The sequence below is a fragment of the Pezoporus flaviventris genome, unplaced genomic scaffold (assembly GCF_033815535.1).
Source record: "Pezoporus flaviventris isolate CSIRO_AGI_PZ_B2104156 unplaced genomic scaffold, CSIRO_AGI_Pfla_v1 ptg000064l, whole genome shotgun sequence".
NCBI classification, from domain to species: domain Eukaryota; kingdom Metazoa; phylum Chordata; class Aves; order Psittaciformes; family Psittacidae; genus Pezoporus; species Pezoporus flaviventris.
Window position 1 is genome coordinate 286,264 of NW_026892612.1, and position 17,758 is coordinate 304,021.

The window sequence follows — 17,758 nt, forward strand, 5'->3', positions numbered from 1 at the left end:
TCAGACAAGATTGTATGAGTAATTATGGTGTAAATTTGATGCCTTCATTGGTCTTTTGATAGTCTCAGCTTTTCTTGGCTTACACACTGTTAAAATACAACTTCCAAACAGCATCCTCTTAAAAATAAAAGTACTTTGACAGTTCTTTAATGGCAATTATCTCATCACTGGATTTCCCACAGAAAGGTTAAGAGAAAGGTTGTAATTATTGATTAATAGATGGACTATAAATCACATCTGAGTGGTAAACATTTCTGGATCTCTCTGTTAGGATACAATAGGACAAAACAAGCTTTTGCAAATTTCTCCCACCTTGGAAACTACCTGTCCTGAAGGCTTCATCATATATGTTCCTAAGAAGTAATTGTCATGATTACCTTTGTGTTTTCTCTGTGCGTTTTTGTCTTGGCTTATTATACTTAGTACTTTTACAAATATCTTGATTTAATCTTTTAATACCCATAATCTTCATGTTCTTCAGAAAGTTATCTCTGCGCTTTGTGCCCTGAATGCTTTCACCATCACAGTTTGCTTGGTAGCGGCTACCCTGCGTTGCTTACAGAATTTTGCAACAAGATCCTGCATAGTAAGTAGGGACAAGGTGTTGTCTGCTATAAACAGCAGTACTAACAGCATTACTGAATTACACAGTTCAGCAAGTTTTTGTGTCTCAGAAGGTTTTTAACAGAAGTTTCATTTGATTAGGGTGAATCTCAGGCTGAAGACCAAGATCACGCTTTGGATCTTGATGATTTTGTCCCACCTGTGCCACCTCCCTCCTATTTTTCAACTTTTAATTCTTTTACTCCACGAGTGACTTGGAGGTAAGCCTCTCTTCCTTTCTTATAGTGTCTTTGGGAATATTGCATAATCTGGTGGGGTTTTTTTGTTTGTTTGGGGTTTTTTTTGTTTTGTTTATTTTTTTATTTTTCTCAAGACCATTTTCTCTGTTATTTACTGAAAAAGGTTGGTGACTTTGTAGACAGGGGGAAGGAAAAGCTTTTTAAGAGGCAGTATAAATACAGCATTGTTGAAGGGCATAATTTTGTGGTTTTCACTTTAGATTCTGTAGGAACTGCTTCTTGGTAAGACAAATACCATGATTTGACATGGCTGAAAGCTTTTATGATGCTGTCAATGCAGTGATAGAAAGCCAAGAGCAATCTCTTGGCAAGGCTTGTGTGAGAGACCCCTGAATGGCAGCCTGATCCCCCACAGACCTTCTTGCCACAGTGATTCTCCTTCTCACTCTTTGGCAATTAGGGCTGATTGAAGGGTATGTTTTGATGGTACTGCCAGGATGGGTAATCACTACCCTTATCTTGGTTCTCAGCTTTGAACTGTGAGGCAGGGTTTGTACCTGGTGTTACTGCAGGGCTCCTTCACAGTGGCAGCTGTAGAATGGAGGAGGAGTGAGAGTGCACAAGGAGGATGAGTTTACATATTGAAAAGGATAGCATGGTAATCTCTACTTGTCCCCTACATCCCTCCACTGCTTTTTTTTTTTTTTTCTTCAGTTCATGACTACAAAGACAACAAGTATTGGGAGGAGGTTAAAACAATAGCTGTATGAATTTTCCCATGAGTAAGAAAACACGCAGAAAGTCTTCATGTTGCAGAAGGATGCCATCTTCAGTATAGTTAGTCTGATAAAAAATTAAAATGTAAATTTGGCAGGGGAGTTGTTTGTTTTGTTTTGAAGAACAGTATGGCTAAAAATCATGTAGCTTGTCTATTAGGCATCAACTCCATTATTTTGCTGTACTGGGACTTACTAATATCTCTATTACTTGCAGTTTGACTTCTGGGTGTTGTTATTGTTCATTCTACAGGTGGATTTGCACTCTTCCCAGTAACTTACAGTTTAGCTTTGTTTATTAGCTTATGACTCAAGTGAGACTGCATTATTCTGTTGTGAGCACACAATGTTTATACATAGAACATCATGATACTGAAGCAGACCGTATTGCTCTGCTCTTCTTTAAAAATCCTGCTTTTTGCAGTATTCAAAACTGTTTAGTTTATTTCAGTTTCATCAGAAATGGCATGCATGACTTTGAAGACTCTGTGGCCCTTGTAGAGGTAATTACAGATCTTGGAATTACCTAGAAAAAGTCCCTTTCACAGAAATCATCTAAATCATCTAAAACACCAAAGACTGGGGTTGATTTCCAAACATTACTAAAAATCATCAATGCAAGTCTTGGTTGAACCTAGTTATCCAACGAGAATGGTGTGTCTGTGTGTAATGATATCCTGGGTTCAGCAGTAGCAGCCATTTTTCTCCTTCTTAGTAGCTGGTGCAGAGCTGTTTTTGATTTTTCAGCCTGGGAACAACGCTGATAACACCGATGTTTTCAGTTGTTGCTCAGTAATGTTTATTCTGACCAAGGGCTTTGTGAGCCTCATGCTCTGCCAGGGAGGAGGGGAAGTTGGGAGGAAGCAGAGACAGGACACCTGATCCAAACTAGCCAAAGAGGTATTCCGTACCACAGCATGTCATGCCCAGTATATGAACTGGGGGGAGTTACCCGGAAGGGCTAGATCACTGCTCGGGTCTGGCTGGGTATCTGTCAGTGGGTGGTGAGCGGTTGTATTCTCTTCCCTTGTTATTTCCCTTATCATTATTATTACTGGTGGCAGCAGCAGTGATTTGTGTTATACCTTAGTTACTGGACTGTTCTTAGCCCGTGGGAGTGACATTCTTTCGATTCTCCTCCCCATCCCTCTTGGAGTGGGGAAGGAAAGGGGTGGGAGCAAGCAAGCGGCTGCGTGATTCTGAGTTACCAGCTGGGCTTAAACCAAGACAATTGATCCCTTTGAATATAGGTATTTATTGAAATATGTTTGTCACAGTTTCCCTGCTTTAAAATGGGACTTCTGTTCTTTATCTGGCATGTCATTCTAGATGGTTATCTCCTTCCCAGCAACACTATTTCTCTTTGTCTATTTTCAGCACAGTAAGTGCTGCTGAACAGTTATTTAAGGCTTCTGCGGTCTAATATTGGATAGCTACCTTGCTTACGACTGCACTAAAACTTGTTGATAATAACATGTAAGTGATGGTGACTTCTTTCTGAAGTCAGGCTACTTTTTTCAAGGTGCTCAGGGTAGTTATGCAGCAGCGCAGAAATGAAAACAGCAGACAAGGGTCAATTTCCGTTCTTGGCAAATGGGGGAATATGACTCACTCTAGTCTGGATCCAGCAGAGTGGATGGGATGGGATGGGACCCGGCCTTCCCTTACTCAGCCGCGTCATCTCACACTTCTCCCTCCCCACCCAGACTCTACCCTGAGCACCGTGTTGCACTTGTGACCTGGCTTTCAATGGTGACATCCCATGGACTCCAATCCAAAACCTTTGTGGGAAAGAGGGGTGAAAGAAACTGCACCCAGGATAGTGAACCACCATCTGCAATCTTCACCTGGGGTGACTCTAAACCAGTTACATTCCTTTGACAAAGGGAACACTGCGGTGATCAAAACATGTGCCAAGAACATATCTGGAACATGTAGCTGTTCTCCATCCTTCAAATCACAGAGCCCGAGATGCTGCAAAACCAATTAATTGGTTTGTTCATTTGTTCATGGGAAAACTTCTATATTTATCTTATATAGTGGTAGACAAAACAAAACAGCTTTACAAATGTCGGGTCAACTTCTACCTCTTATCTTGTGTCGTGGTTTAAACCCAGTCAGGTAATTCATTCACTCACTTCCCCCCCTTTCTTGCCCTCCCCCTGCTCTCGGAGGGACGGAGAGGAGAATCAAAAGAATGCAACTCCCACGGGTTGAGATAAGAACAGTTTAGTAACTAAGGTATAACACAAATCACTACTGCTACCACCAATGATAATAATGATAAAGGAAATAACAAGGGAACAGAATACAACACCTCACCACCCGCTGACCGATAACTCGCCCCCAAGCCCGACCAAGCTCCGACCGATACCTCCTCCAACCCTGCAGTCTCCCAGCCCTTCCGGCTAACTCCCAGTTACATCCTGGGCATGACGTGCTGTGGTATGGAATAGCTCTTTGGTCAGTTTGGGTCAGGTGTCCTGTCTCTGCTTCCTCCTGGCTTCCCCTCCTCCCTGGCAGAGCATGAGGCTCACAAAGTCCTTGGCCAAACCAAAACATCACTATCAGCTCTGTTCCCGAGCCGAAAGTCAAAACACTGCACTGCACCAGCTACCAAGGAGGAGAAACATGACTGCTACTGCTGAACCCAGGACATCTTGTTATTTCATAAATGAGGAAGTGACAATAAAGTTGTTTTTCAGGACTGGTACAACATTGGGAGTTACAGCTGATTTCCCATGTGAAGAATAAAATACAAAATGTCATAAGGCATGTGAGTTTAAGGGAAGAGGTGATCCATATTGGGGAGCAAGCCAATCACCTGGAGTCTAGAAATCTACCCCCGTCCAGTATAAAGTACCATTTGGGGACTAGAGACATTTGCCAAAATGCGAATCTCTTTATCCAAGTTGTGTATTCTCAAATTCAGTATGTGTCTCAATTGGACCCATATGCTGCTGACAGTTGTTTCTTAACCATTGAACATATTCCTGCTACCGCAACACTAAAGTTTTCAGGAGGACAAAACCTTGATTCTGCTGTTCCACTGAGGCATGAACGCAGAAGGTGCTCAAGAGGTCACTAAGCATGTGCCTTCCCCCTTCAGTGTCCTGCTTACTAGCAGTGGTACAGAGCCTTCGCATGGTCTGGAACAGTCTCTGGGCAATAGACTCTTCCCTACCTTCCTGTATCATCACTTCAAAGAGCTGCAGGCTTTACGCAGGAATCAACTTTCTTACATAAAAAGGGAGAGTGGAAATGAAGAGCTAAAAAACAGACTGACAAATGTACACATCCTGGAAATTACTTCTATATTACGGGACTTAAGGGAATGCTTTTCTAGTTGCATGTTCTATAAAAAGTTGCAACATGATATAATTCTTGGATGCAAGATCAGTTTTCAAGGTGTGACAGCTGGGAAGGCCAGATCAGACATGTTTAAAAACAAAACTAAGGGTTAAGAAGTATGTAAATTTTATGGCCTACATAGAATATAAGCTGAGCATGAATGTACTAGAAAAACGTGAATTAGTGACAACAGAGCATCGATGTTCATCGTACTCCAAAATTATTCTGGAGCTTTAAGGAACAGAGGAAATAGAATGAGATTAAAAACTATTGTAGCATTTTGTATTTCCCCCATTTTTAAGATTAAAACACCCAATGACTAGTTATGAAAACATTTCCTTTCTTTTCCTCAAATTTCTCTATGCATTACCCCCATTATTTTGCCAGGACCTTTTCACAAAAGTGCTCCCATTTCTTTTTTTGGAAGCTTTATTCTTTTTCTCTGTAAGCAGCCATTCACTTTGCCCTTTCCCTTCACCTTTTAAGAAACTCATTTACATAGTCATCGTTTTTCCTTCCATCAGTGTCCTGAGAAGCCCTAAACTCCAGGAGGAAGGACTTGCTCTTGTGTAACATTTCTTTGTAGAAAGGCTGCTTCCACTAGCTGCAAGAGGTAGCTGCAAGTCTGACATAGGTCCAGAGGGCAAAATGTGGACTTTTGTGTGTTGCTTGAGGTCACTTCTCAGTACCAAATCAGAAATTTAGAATAGAATAAAATGCAGAGAAGAATTGAGATACTTTGGGTCACAGACTTCTCTGAAGAATGTATGGGGAACGTCCCCTTGGTAGCTCTGCTGTCAACCACCACACTTTGTTCCGGTGTTAACAGTGTAATGTAAACTTATGTTATCAAAATTGGCATTTGCCGAAGAGTTTCTCCAGGCGCTGTTCTGATTTCTTCCTTCTCTGAGCTACCTCCTAAGAGCAAGATGATATAGCAAAAGGTCTTCAAGATACCTGCTGCATTCCAGGTTTCATAGAGCTCTTTGAAAACTGAGAAGTAAAGTTAACCATGAGGTACATTTAGCTTATGCAAATTTTAGTTGAGCATCATCGCAAAAACAGCCTTTAGTTTGAGTTTGCCTTATTCTATGCAGCTGTATCTGAACATTTAACATGAGATTAGAAGTCTCTTGAATTTCAGTTATAATTCAGAATTTGGTAGCTCACAAAAATTAGAGCAGGTTGCTGCATTTTAAGTAACCACCTGTATTTGAATCTCTTGAAACAAAACTGAATCTCTGAGAACTAAAATTGAAATGGGTTCCTGGATGCTGCACTGCCCAAAGATGTTTGAAGTTCTGATGAAAACATTGGAAAAATCCCAAAATATGAGCTGGCACAGGAAAGCCAGTGGACTTTGGTAGCAGATAATCTTTTGTGGCCATACTAAAGGAGTTGCTTGGTGTTGTTTTTTGCAGGATGCTTGGCTCTGATGTGATTCCATTGCCCCATATTTATGGGTCACGAATCAAGGGCATTGAAGTGTTCTGTCCTCTGGAGCCACCTCCTCCTTATGAAGCTGTGCAGAGCGAGAACAGCTCTGAGCAGGTATGGCCCACAGGAGTTTAAAGTGTAGCTTGTACTTCCACTACAGAGGTGAAGTTGCACTGAGGTATGGTAAACATAAGTCCAGTATCTCTAAATTTCAGAATAGCAGGAGAACATGTGTGTTTACAAATGTGGCTTGCTGTAAATTTTACTGGAGACTTTAATAAACCACCTTTAGAATGCAAAAGTTCCCCAGTTGGAAAACTCTGTCCACACATTGGAAAAAGAGCAGAATGTGCTGTTGGGCACATCTGTTGCTGGTTATTCTAGAGGACACTTGTGCTGCCTTCTTCCTTTACTTCCCTCCCATGTGGGTCTGGGTCAGGGTTTTGCTATGCTCACTGATGCCTTTTCACTGGTGTTTTCAGGAGACAGGTGCTTTTTCACAGAAAATGAAAATACTCAGCAGGATAGAATTGGCTGACCTGGATGATGAACACTAATTTTAGATACTCACTAGCCTTTTTTTTGGAGTGGGATTAAATATATATGACATAGTCACTGTGCAGTTAAGCAGAAGTGTTCACTTTTGTAAAGTGGATGTTGCAGGTCTTAGTACCAGAAAAAAGATGGTGGCTTGTGATTTTTGAACCTTTCTATTTTATTCCAGGAAAGTGCACTCCAAATACATGTCATGGAAGTTGCTGGCGATCTGGAGGAAGTGAGTGACAGGGAGGCTTCTCAAGGTAAAAACTGTACTTTAGAATTTGTATTTGACAGTTCTACCCAGCCCAGATGACTTAATGTAGCAGCAGCATTATTACTTCTTTGAAAGACAGCTACAGTACTGCAAGCCAGAGAGCTACAGAATCATAATTGTTTTGTGCAGTAGGACAGCAATTAATGATTAAAATATGTAAAAAGTTGTTTGTTTTTAAGATACAGAAACAAAGATATATTTCCTTTTTAATAATCTGCAAGATGGCCACTGACTCATAAGTCCATGTGCTGTAGGAAAGAATGCTCAGCTCCAGTGCTTCAATTTGAGTACTGATGGTGTCTGTTGACAGTTTGTTGCTGATGAAAACAGGAAAATGATAAAATAAAGCTAGACTGTGTTGAGCTAAATGCAGGAATTACTCTATTATGCACCTTGCACCAGAAGAATTAATTAATACATAGTTCATGCATACTTACAGGACATTAGCTAGACTATTAGATACCACATCCAGCTTTGCTCAATATTGTTTTAGAAAATGAATGGAAATGGTTCCAAGTTGTTTTCAGCCTAATCTTTGTTGTGATACACACTTGCAGCTAAATGTTATCAGCTCCCAGGTAAGTCACAGGCAAGTTTTGCAACTGTTCCACTTTTCACTTGAACTTGCCATTATGGGGGAGAATATTTTGTGCAACAGATGGCTATACGCCTGCCTATCTGCACAATATTCACAGCTCAAGCATATAGAGAGTAAACACAGTTGGGCTGGCGGGGGAGCCACAAATCTTTTATTTGACCGGTGCTTCCCTTCTGCCAACTTACTTCTCAAGCTATAGGAAAACCTTGGTGTGAAGTTCATCAGCTGAATTGTCCCTGCCAAGTGGCAGCAGGAAAAAAATTTACACTAAGTAATATTTCAAACAAATAACAAGTCCTTCTAAGTTCCCTTACACTCTGGCAGTCTACCTGAGATTTCTGAAAACAAGCACTTGGATGCTTCTGATACCGTATCAGTTGTGATAACCAGAAAAAATTCACAAGAGTTGTAGCAAAAAGTTTAATTCTCAAGAGTCATTAATAAAACTGCTGTTGCTGTCTCTGGGTACTTTGAGCACAAACAAAAATGGGATATCAAACATAAGGCTGCATGGTGACTGCTTAAAGTTATGAGAATGGAAAATAGGAAAACAATACTGTAAAAAATGCAAGATGTTGTGAAGGAGAGGCAGGAAAAAAACCCACCCAAACCCACAAACCAAAAGTGAAAGCACAAAAGCAAACACCACCACCAAACTTATGCTGAGGTACTGTTTGAGGTATTCTTTGTATTTAAAAACTTACCTTTGCAAGTAAGCAGACCTGAGCACATGTGATAAATTATACCCTCCTCTCCTGCTCTTTCTTTTTCTCTCTCCTTTTTCTTTTTTTCCTCCAAATTAAAAGGCTAGTAATCTTAATAAAGAATATTAACATTGCCTCTTCTAGAAGCCAAGGTTTCCTAAGAGCAATGAATTTAAGAAAAGGAAATATGCTGAGCAGTATCTCATCCTTTAGTCATGTTTAGGGGGGTATACTGGGCCTTGCTGAGATGGAGTTCATTTTCTTCATAGCAGCATATATGGTGCTGATTTGGATTTCCAACCAAAATGGTGTTCACAACACACCAGTGTTTTAGCTGTTGCTAAGCAGTACTTGCACGGCAATGAGGATTGCTCCATCTCTTACTTTGCCCCTTCACCCCTGCAGTGTGTAGGCTGGGGCTGAGCAAGATGTTGGGATGGGGCACATCTGGGACAGCAGATCCCAACTGAGCAAAAGGATGCCCCATGCCACATGGCAGTTTTCCAGTTTGCCATTGCTCAGGGACATCAGTCAGCTGATGGTGAGCTACTGCTTATGCACCACTTGGTTTTTCTTTGGTTTGTTTTGTTGGTGGTGGTTTGGTGTCTGCCCTCTGCACTCCCCCAAACTCTTATCTCTTCCGCTTTTGCCCTTCCAATTCTTCTCCCTTCCCACCAGAGGGGGAGTGAGTGAGCAGCTGCGTGGGGCTTAACAGCCTACTGGGGTTAGACCACAGCAGGAGGAAAATTCAGAATGAGGGGACATGTTGGAATTGTGTTAGGGTAACTCCATGGGCTGTCTCAGCTGATGTAGAGTAACAGTCTATAAATAAAAGCTGAACTTTCAGTTTATGCTGATAGTCTGTCATGCCAAGGCATTTGTGTATGATGCCATGATCCTCTTGGCATCATCAGGACTAAGTGTAGCTCCCGACAGAAGTTGAAGCTACGCACTACTGTCTGCCAGCAGAACTCGGGGAGTCCTGCCTGCTGGCTGCAGGAGACGTAAGCTTCTTTATGCCAGCTAAAATGGTTTTACTGACTTAAAAAGCACTCCTGTAAAGCGAAATTGGACTTTCCCTGGTGACTGTAAGTAGGAAGACATGCAATGTTCTACAGATAGCTTATTATTGGCAGCTGCTGTGTATCTTCACATACTAGGTATGCACACTTCCAGTATGCAGCAGCTTAAGTCAGTTATCTCTCTGACATCTGAAACATTAATATGAATGAAGAATTATCAAAAGATCATGAAATTGATTACTTCATCTGTTTAGTAGTTAAGAAACTCCAACTTCTCCAGAGTACCAGCAGCACTGTACCTCAAAGACTGACTGCTGGCACAGCTCCACTGGTGTTAAAATTTTATGCTGATGATGGATTCTTTAATCCTGACTGATTTTTGGTTTGCCATGCTTGGTTCCGGGCTCCTACCTCCTGACTTTCTAGGCTGGTATCTGCTTTATATAGGTTCTGTCACTGTTCTCTTTAAAGATTCTAGATTGCATTTGAGTAGGAGATAAGGTGCTATGTTCAACAAATACATGTCATCCAAGCCTTAATTTTCTTGAATGTTCTGACACATTTCCATTACAGTTGCAGCACAAACATTTGCCATGTTCTGAAGGCTGTATATATTAATTTGTTTTTTTGGTCTTGCATGAGCAAGAATGTTGTTTTCTATAATATGCCAGGTGCTGTCAGATGAAGGTAAAGAGCCAAGCTTGTTGAGAAACACATACCTTCATCTTGTCCTTTTTCACTAAAAGGCAGCTGTAGGAATTGCAGCACATAACCATACCCTGAAAAATGAAACATATCACAGGAATTCAGGAAAAACTTTTACTAAAGAATCTCATGAAAAGGGTCTTTGATTCCCTTCTATGGATTGGTGAGTGATCTTTGAGCTACCTAACTACAAATGGTAACTGACTTCTGACTATATGCTGCCCTATCTTGGTATGACAGCTGATCTGCAGGAGGATTCGGCCTCTGTGGGGTTTGGTTTTCTGTCAAAGAAAGCTATAGCTCCCTTTGATCAGATATAGTTTAAGATGAGGTCATTACTAGGCAAAGCTGCATTTTTTTGCTACTGCAGCTGCAGTAGCTGAGACTGAACAGGTTTCTACAGGGTTTACGCAGGCTTTAGACCAGTGTTACTGGCGAGTGTGGGTATATGTGCACATACATGCACCTTTAAACTTTTGTGTTAAATCGTTACACATTTATGGAGGAGAAAAAAAAATCAGTAGTAATTTCTAATAATGTCTTTTACAGATCTGCTTTATTCTAAATGATTTTCCTTCATCTTTATAATTCCCGGTTACTCAGGTGAAGAAATGCCTGAGCCTTCCAGCAGAGTGAGCCGTTCCCCTTCAAATGCAAGCTGGGTGCTCGCAGACAGAGCCGGCGGAAGAGCCTTCAATCCTTTGATGAAACGGTCCAACAGCGACTCTTTGCTGTACTGTCGGTTGCTCCAAGGTGACTCGATTTTCTCTATCAGTGCTTACTTAATCAGTGCTTAAAAGACCATTTGTCAGAAGGCTAGCACCTTGAACCTCGTACGTGCAGAAATCAGATACTGTCTCCTAACAGAGTACCTACATTGCAGCAAATGCCAAATATTCTTCAACCAGCACCTTAGTCTTGTCACTCTTCAGGCTTTCACATCTAGGAACAGGGTCTGTAGCAGGCATTGTCAGCTTGGGGAGGTGGGAGGCATGGTGGAAGATGAGAGGGAGGGAGCACATAGGACTCCTCAGTGTATTCATGCACTGGCATCTAAAAGCCTTCAAGAGTTGTCAGAGTAAGCAATTTTAAGCAACATTAGCTTGGGTATTTGGTACCAGCCTATAAATTTGCACACCTTTTCTCATTCCTCATAGCATCAAAAACTCCCAAAACCCTCAATACAGAAAAAACACAGTGGAAAGCTGATGAAGTCTGTTGCAGCTACGTTTGTGTCAGTCATCCAATTCAGTTGCTATGGGAAAGCTGCTAGTGTGACTGCAGAGTCATTGATTCTGCTGAGTCTTAAAAATCCACTTGTCAAGAGTCTTGCAGTTTTTTATTAAAGGATACTGGAATCCTGATAGTGGCTGCATATTAGCACTCACAAAATGTAAGCAGAGAGGAGACACATTAGTGACAACCATTTATGTTAAATATTGGGCGCATACTTATCCAGATTACACTTACTAATTTGTGGAGTGTTTTTATGTCTCTGATATATCATGTGCTTTTCTTTTCCTCCTATCAGCTTACACCACAGCATTCTGCAGAATCTGCTGCTGAAGCAGTAGTTGCATGACACAGAGCCATAGCTGTGTCACAGTTGTGAAAGTGGAGCAGAGCATTTTTACTGTTGAGAGATTCCATCAGTCAGAAGTATTTGGGTTCCTTAGGCTCAGTGTAACTGAGGCTAGGTCTGTTCAGCACTGGACCTGAGAGTTAAATATATGATTGCTGCAGAAAGGGAACTCAGCTGCAACAGAACAAAGGAAGTTGCTTCAAGTTAGTTAGGGCTCTTCTTGCTGGCAAGTTTTGCATCTCCGCCTGGTATTGCTGAGTTAGGCATAAAGCCAACATTAAAGTGCTTCTTGAACAACCTCTATGTGGGTCTATTTACTTTTTTTTTTCTTTTTAATGGGGCCAAAATGATGATGATTTTTGGCTCAAAGGCATTGGATTTTTATTTGGAACAAAGACAGTGGAACAGATTCTGTCTTGGCCATAGTTTAGTCCTTGCAAGGTAATTTTGAATGTTTTGGAGTTTCGGTGTTCTGTTGGTTTTTTTTTGTTTGGTTGTTTTTGTTTTTGTTTTTGTTTTTGTTTTTTTCCGAGGCTTTTGGGTGCTGTCTTTGGCTATGGTTTATTTTGTTGTTTTTGTTTTGTTTTATTTGTTTTTTTCTGGTTTTCCCCTCAATTAAATGTCCACTTTGTAGTATTACTAGCTTTTTCCATCTTGACAAGCAATTATCTTGTAAGTACATATTTTTTTATATGTGTGTATATATATACCTTGTGTGTATATATATATCTTGTATATATATAAACCTTGTATATATATATATATATATATATATAGTAAGTAAGATATATTGTAAGTAGTCATTTTACTGGTAATACCTGAAAGTTACAGAGTTTAGGAGAGATCATAAAAGCCTTCAAGCTTTGCTTACCCTGCTTTTATAACTGTGCGTCAACCTTAACACTCCAGGCTCATTTCAGGTCTGTTCAGAAGAGAAGCAAAAGAGAAAGGAATTGATGTACATCAACTAGCAAACATTTCTTTCCCAGAAATGTCCCTCCAGACCCTTTGGCATGTGGTACACACTCAACATAGCTATGTACGACTCTATTTTACAGGCATTTTCTCTAGAGTGAATGCACTACAGAGCAGGCCTTGCATGCTGCCATAACCATGCCGGACTCTTACGCTTTGCACGGTTACAATGTGCACCACATCATTGTTGAGCCAGGGTTGAAATCTCAGGGGGTAGTTGCTGAATAACAGTACTGTGAACCAGGTGGATTGTTTGCTTTGTTTGGTCTTTGTCTTCAGAGGCAGTGCCCAGCTATGAAGCTGCCACGCAGACTGAAGTAAAACCACCACTCTCTGCTGTCACCTTGCGGAACAGTTTGAGAGAAAGACCTTTGAGGGGAAGACCTAGATCTTTGATAGACTACAAGTCTTATACAGACACGAAACAGCTTGTGGCATGGATCCTGGAGCAGTCCTCCTGCAGCATGAGCCCTGACATACACGAATTGGTGGAAAATATCAAGTCTGTTTTAAAATCAGATGAGAAACATATGGCAGAAGCTATCACCAGTGCCACGTTCCTTGAGCAGGTAGTTTTATCACTTGTAGTTAACAAGTGATGTGGAAACCTGTTGGCCTTCATTTGTGAGTACAGGGTTACGCTTGCCACTCTGCTTTATGTATCAGAGTTTTTGAACCCAATTAACTTCCTTTAGTACTTTATTTTTATTTAGGAAGTCTGTGAGAGGCTATGCAGCTATGATGCCTTTTGCTCTCCCTAGCACATGGTCAGGACAGTTTTCAGAGGACTGAATACATGTGTATTTACAAGCTAAAGGAGATGGTCTTCTGTGGTAGAATCAGGAGCTATAAATAATGTGACAGTGTTTTATACTGAGTGTGGCAGTATATAGGGAAGAGGTGTTAATAAAGCACTTACTATTATAAACTGGAAGAAATGGAGGTTGACAAGGAAATTTTTATGTCAACCCCCTAGAAGCAACTTTTTTATGATTGGCTCCTAGGATAAAATTAAGTTCTAGCACTAAAAGGAGAAAAGCAGAAAGTAGAAAATATGTGCTTACATTCATGGAATGAGTATTCAGAAGTTTCAGACATTACAGACCTTATCAAATAAATGTTCTGGTGGCTTACAGACCATTTGGATAGATGAGTTGATTCATGCAAGGTACAACTGATTTGCTGTGACAACTGGTTTTGGTTATTGCACAAAACACATTAAAGACTGTAATTTAGATTCTGCAGATAAAGTGAAATTTCCTCCTGCAGCCTAGAGGCAACAAAAGCCTCATCAAATTTGACAGAAGAACCATTTGGGAAAAAAAAAAGTTTAAGTTCTCATGAGGATTTGATAGACCTGGCCTGAAAGTTATTGCAGACAAGTGGCTTCAGCAGGAAGCAACGTTTGGGTTCCTATTAAGCAACACCTGACACACCATGGTTTGGGGTGAGATAATTCTCATGCAGCTTTAAAGATAAAAAGAGGCAACACTCACTTCTTTTCCCAATTGGGATCTCTCTTCCCATGCCTCCTTGACAAACAGTAGTTTTAGTCTTAGCTTTCTTTGATTGTAGCGCTGTCTGCTATTTTTAAAGAATAACAATCAATCAGCCTCTTCCTAGTTGGGTAGGAAACTGTTTTAATGGAACAAGAGCCCAAAAACAGATCTGATTTTTTTTTCTTTTCCCCTTTTAAAGATGTTGTCACCTGCTCATCAAGCCATGCCATTGAATGTCCATGCGTTACTTCCCAGACAGCATCCCGGACTGCTTCACCTGGAGAGCTGTGGTGACCTGAGTACTTTCACCACAGATAAAGATGAACTGAACAATGAGGGGGATCCGGAAAGCAGAGCGTGAACAGCCTCATAGTGTTATTGGTGTTGTCAGGGAAACTGTACTTTGAGCTGGTTTATGTTTATTCCTCTGTAGAGCGCTTCTGTCTGTCAGACATACGTGCTACATAGGAAAATCATCTCTGCCCTTCTCAAACTAAGTGGGTGGAAGAGCGTGTTGATAATCCATTTTCTTTTTACACCCCCACGCTCAGACTTTTAAGGGGATGCTTGTTCTACAAAGCCTATTAAGCAGATTGTAATCAGGCCTGTATCGGCCTCTCAGGTGCAACTAGTCTTTTTGTAGTACAGTACTGTTCTGTCACACCTCTTTAGTCTGTCACCAGTTAGGATGGATTTGCTTTTTTTACCTCAGGTTACAAGAGAGATGGCAGACCAGCCCTATGCCTTGGTTTACTGAGGTGAGGCAAGGTCAGTTAATGCATGTGTGCACTTTGTATCTCATTGGAGAGCAGGGTCGGTGTCAGTGCCTCTGTTCATCTGGTGTGCATTTCCATATCTCCACTGATATTTTTGTAAGTTTTTTCTCTTTTGTTTTCCTTAGCATATAGCAATTTACTTCCTAGTAGAGGTGCTTATTATGTACCAGCTACCATCCATGCTGGAAGCATATATGCAGCAGTTAAGTAACACCTTAACATTATTTGGGCAATCTTAACCACTAGGCCAGTGACCCATGAATTCACACCTCTGGCTATTTATCAAACATATACAAAATTATCCATGTTCCTTTTTTTGGGTTATGTACAGGTGTCCACCTAAGCAAAGGCCAGTAATGGGTGGTGTTTTCATTGTGGTCCCTATATACTACCAGAGCCCTCTGGCTTGCAGTGGTCAAGCAATCACAGTATTACCTTTCACCAGTATATTTACAATTCATTATACAAACTAAGATCTTACAACTGACTGTGCTGACTTACAGACATATGTACCATACCTACTGGTGTAAAAAGCACCCTATTTGATAAATAGCAAGTGACTTTTTCCTGTCAGGAGGTGGAGTCCTAGTCCAGCTAGTGGTTCACAATTGACTTGATGCTTCATGTTCCTAAGGGAAATACCAGAAATTTATAGTAATGGCATTTGTTAATTCCTGAGCTCTTAAATGTTGATATTTCTTTACTTTTTCTGCCATGGCAGCCACTAGAGCTGTTGATTTACTCTCATCTCCACTTGTGATGTCAGCTACCAAGGTGTGACTTTTCCTTAACAAATACTAGGTCCAGCTTTTATAATTCATACAGTTAATCTGGTTTATGCCATTCAAACAAATGTATATGCCAGTTGGCTCAAGCTGTTGCCTGCAGACAGGTTGTTAAGCTCTGTTCTATATGTGTGCTGTTAATGTGGAATACACTTAAGTATTTCCAGAAGCTGGGATCAGCCACTCAAATTTTATTTGCAAGGCTAGTTGTAGCCTTCTGGGTCTCAACAGGATGGCTAAATGTTCCTGCTGCTTATAAAAGCTTTAAAATGAGTTTTAATTAAGCTTGTTCTGAAGTTGAAACCATGCAGTATGGCTCAACTAGCTAAAGATGATCACTTGAATAAAATAAAATGCTTTTCCTTGTACTGGAATTGAAGTTTTATATTGCCTGTCTAGTAGAGGAAGCACATTAGGGGTATTGTGTTTGCTGAAGTGCTGGCATATCGGTACATTTTGCTTTCAGAAGTAAGAGCATAGTGAGTAAAAATTGAGGGGTTTTATCTTGGAGACAAAAGAAAACATCACAAGAACACATGCTTCCTTATGCTAGGATTTATCTCAGCTCTGTTACATGTTTTCCATCACATTTAAAATGCCACTTCTTCTTGTTAACATGCATCATCTTAAGTGGGAATTCTTCCAGACCTTCTCTATTAGCTTCCTTTTCCCAGTTAATCATTGCCCTTCCAAAACTAGGTTGTGGAAGAGGAAAATCATGCACACCCATATTTGCAAATTGTACTTCCAGTACCTCTTGACAGCTCTTATGTTGCTGTCATGCTGTACATATAAACTCCATGCCATCCTACTGGGAGAAAAGTCTGCACAGGTCGCTGGGCCCCAAGTCAGGATGCAGCGTGAGCTTTGGGAGACTTGATTACAGTTCGGTTAATTGCTCATTATCCCAGTGGAACAGGACTTACCATGGGCTAAAGTTATCAGCCATTGGAGGGTGCTTCAAAAGGCAGGTACATGTTTTCAATAACAGGAAAGAAAAAAAATTCATTTAAATAAATTATCTGTTTACCGTAGCTCTTAATTTCTAATTGATCAGGTAATTACTCCAGGACTAGAGCCACAATTATTTATAAAATCTATCAATCATATTATTACTCAAGTAAGCTGTTTCCTTAGTGATCTGCACAAAACATGACCTGCATTTTAGAGAGTCATGCTTTATGGCTCTCTTTTCACAGTAAGAGAAGCAATATGGCAGCAGCAGCTGTTCTACCAGACAAAAAAATACCCCCCAAAAAATTACATATTCAGTCATCAACTTTTCTGAATAATACCTTTCTGTTATCACAGGCTTCTCTGGAAAACCTGTTCTCTGCCCCATGGGACTGCTTCAGACAGCTGATGGCCAGATCTATGCCTAGAGTGCACTATGTGTAACCAGTCTGACTTCAACGGGCCAAGTGCAGGATTCTGCACCTGAGTCCCAGCAACCTGCGGTATTAATACTGGTTGGGGGATGAAGGGATTGAAAGTACCCCTGAGGAGAAGGTCTTAAAGGTACAGATTGAACATGAGCCGGCAGTGTGCGCTCATAGCCCGGAAAATCAACTGTATCCTGGGCTACACCAAAAAGAGCATGAATAGCAGGTCGAAGGAGGTGATCCTGCCCTCTACTCTGCTCTCATGAGACCTTACTTGCAGTACCGCATCCAGCTCTGTGGTCCTCAGTATAGGAAATATATGGACTTGCTAGAAAGGGTCCATAGAAGGGCCATAGAAATGATCCAGAGGGATGGAGCACCTCTCCTGTAAGGAAAGGCTGAGACAGTTGGGGTTGTTCAGTCTGGAGAAGAGAAGACTGCAGGGAGACCTTATTGCAGACTTTCAGTTCTTAAAAAGGGCCTGTAAAAAGATTGGGAGAGACTTTTGCAGTAGAGCCTGCTGCAATAGGACGAGGGGTGATGGTTTTA

General features: G+C 41.0%; 1 protein-coding gene across 1 annotated transcript in view; it reads left to right on the top strand.

Moving 5' to 3' along the window:
* ENTREP1 (endosomal transmembrane epsin interactor 1) overlaps positions 1 to 16,195 on the top strand; it is a 28,161-nt gene extending 11,966 nt beyond the window's left edge. The window contains 8 exon segments of the mRNA XM_061470765.1: positions 482 to 586; positions 706 to 824; positions 6,352 to 6,481; positions 7,092 to 7,167; positions 10,814 to 10,963; positions 13,047 to 13,336; positions 14,466 to 14,600; positions 14,602 to 16,195. Of these exon segments, the coding sequence (XP_061326749.1) occupies positions 482 to 586; positions 706 to 824; positions 6,352 to 6,481; positions 7,092 to 7,167; positions 10,814 to 10,963; positions 13,047 to 13,336; positions 14,466 to 14,600; positions 14,602 to 14,673 (1,077 nt within the window). The 3' untranslated portion in view covers positions 14,674 to 16,195.
* Positions 16,196 to 17,758: the final 1,563 nt, after the last annotated feature.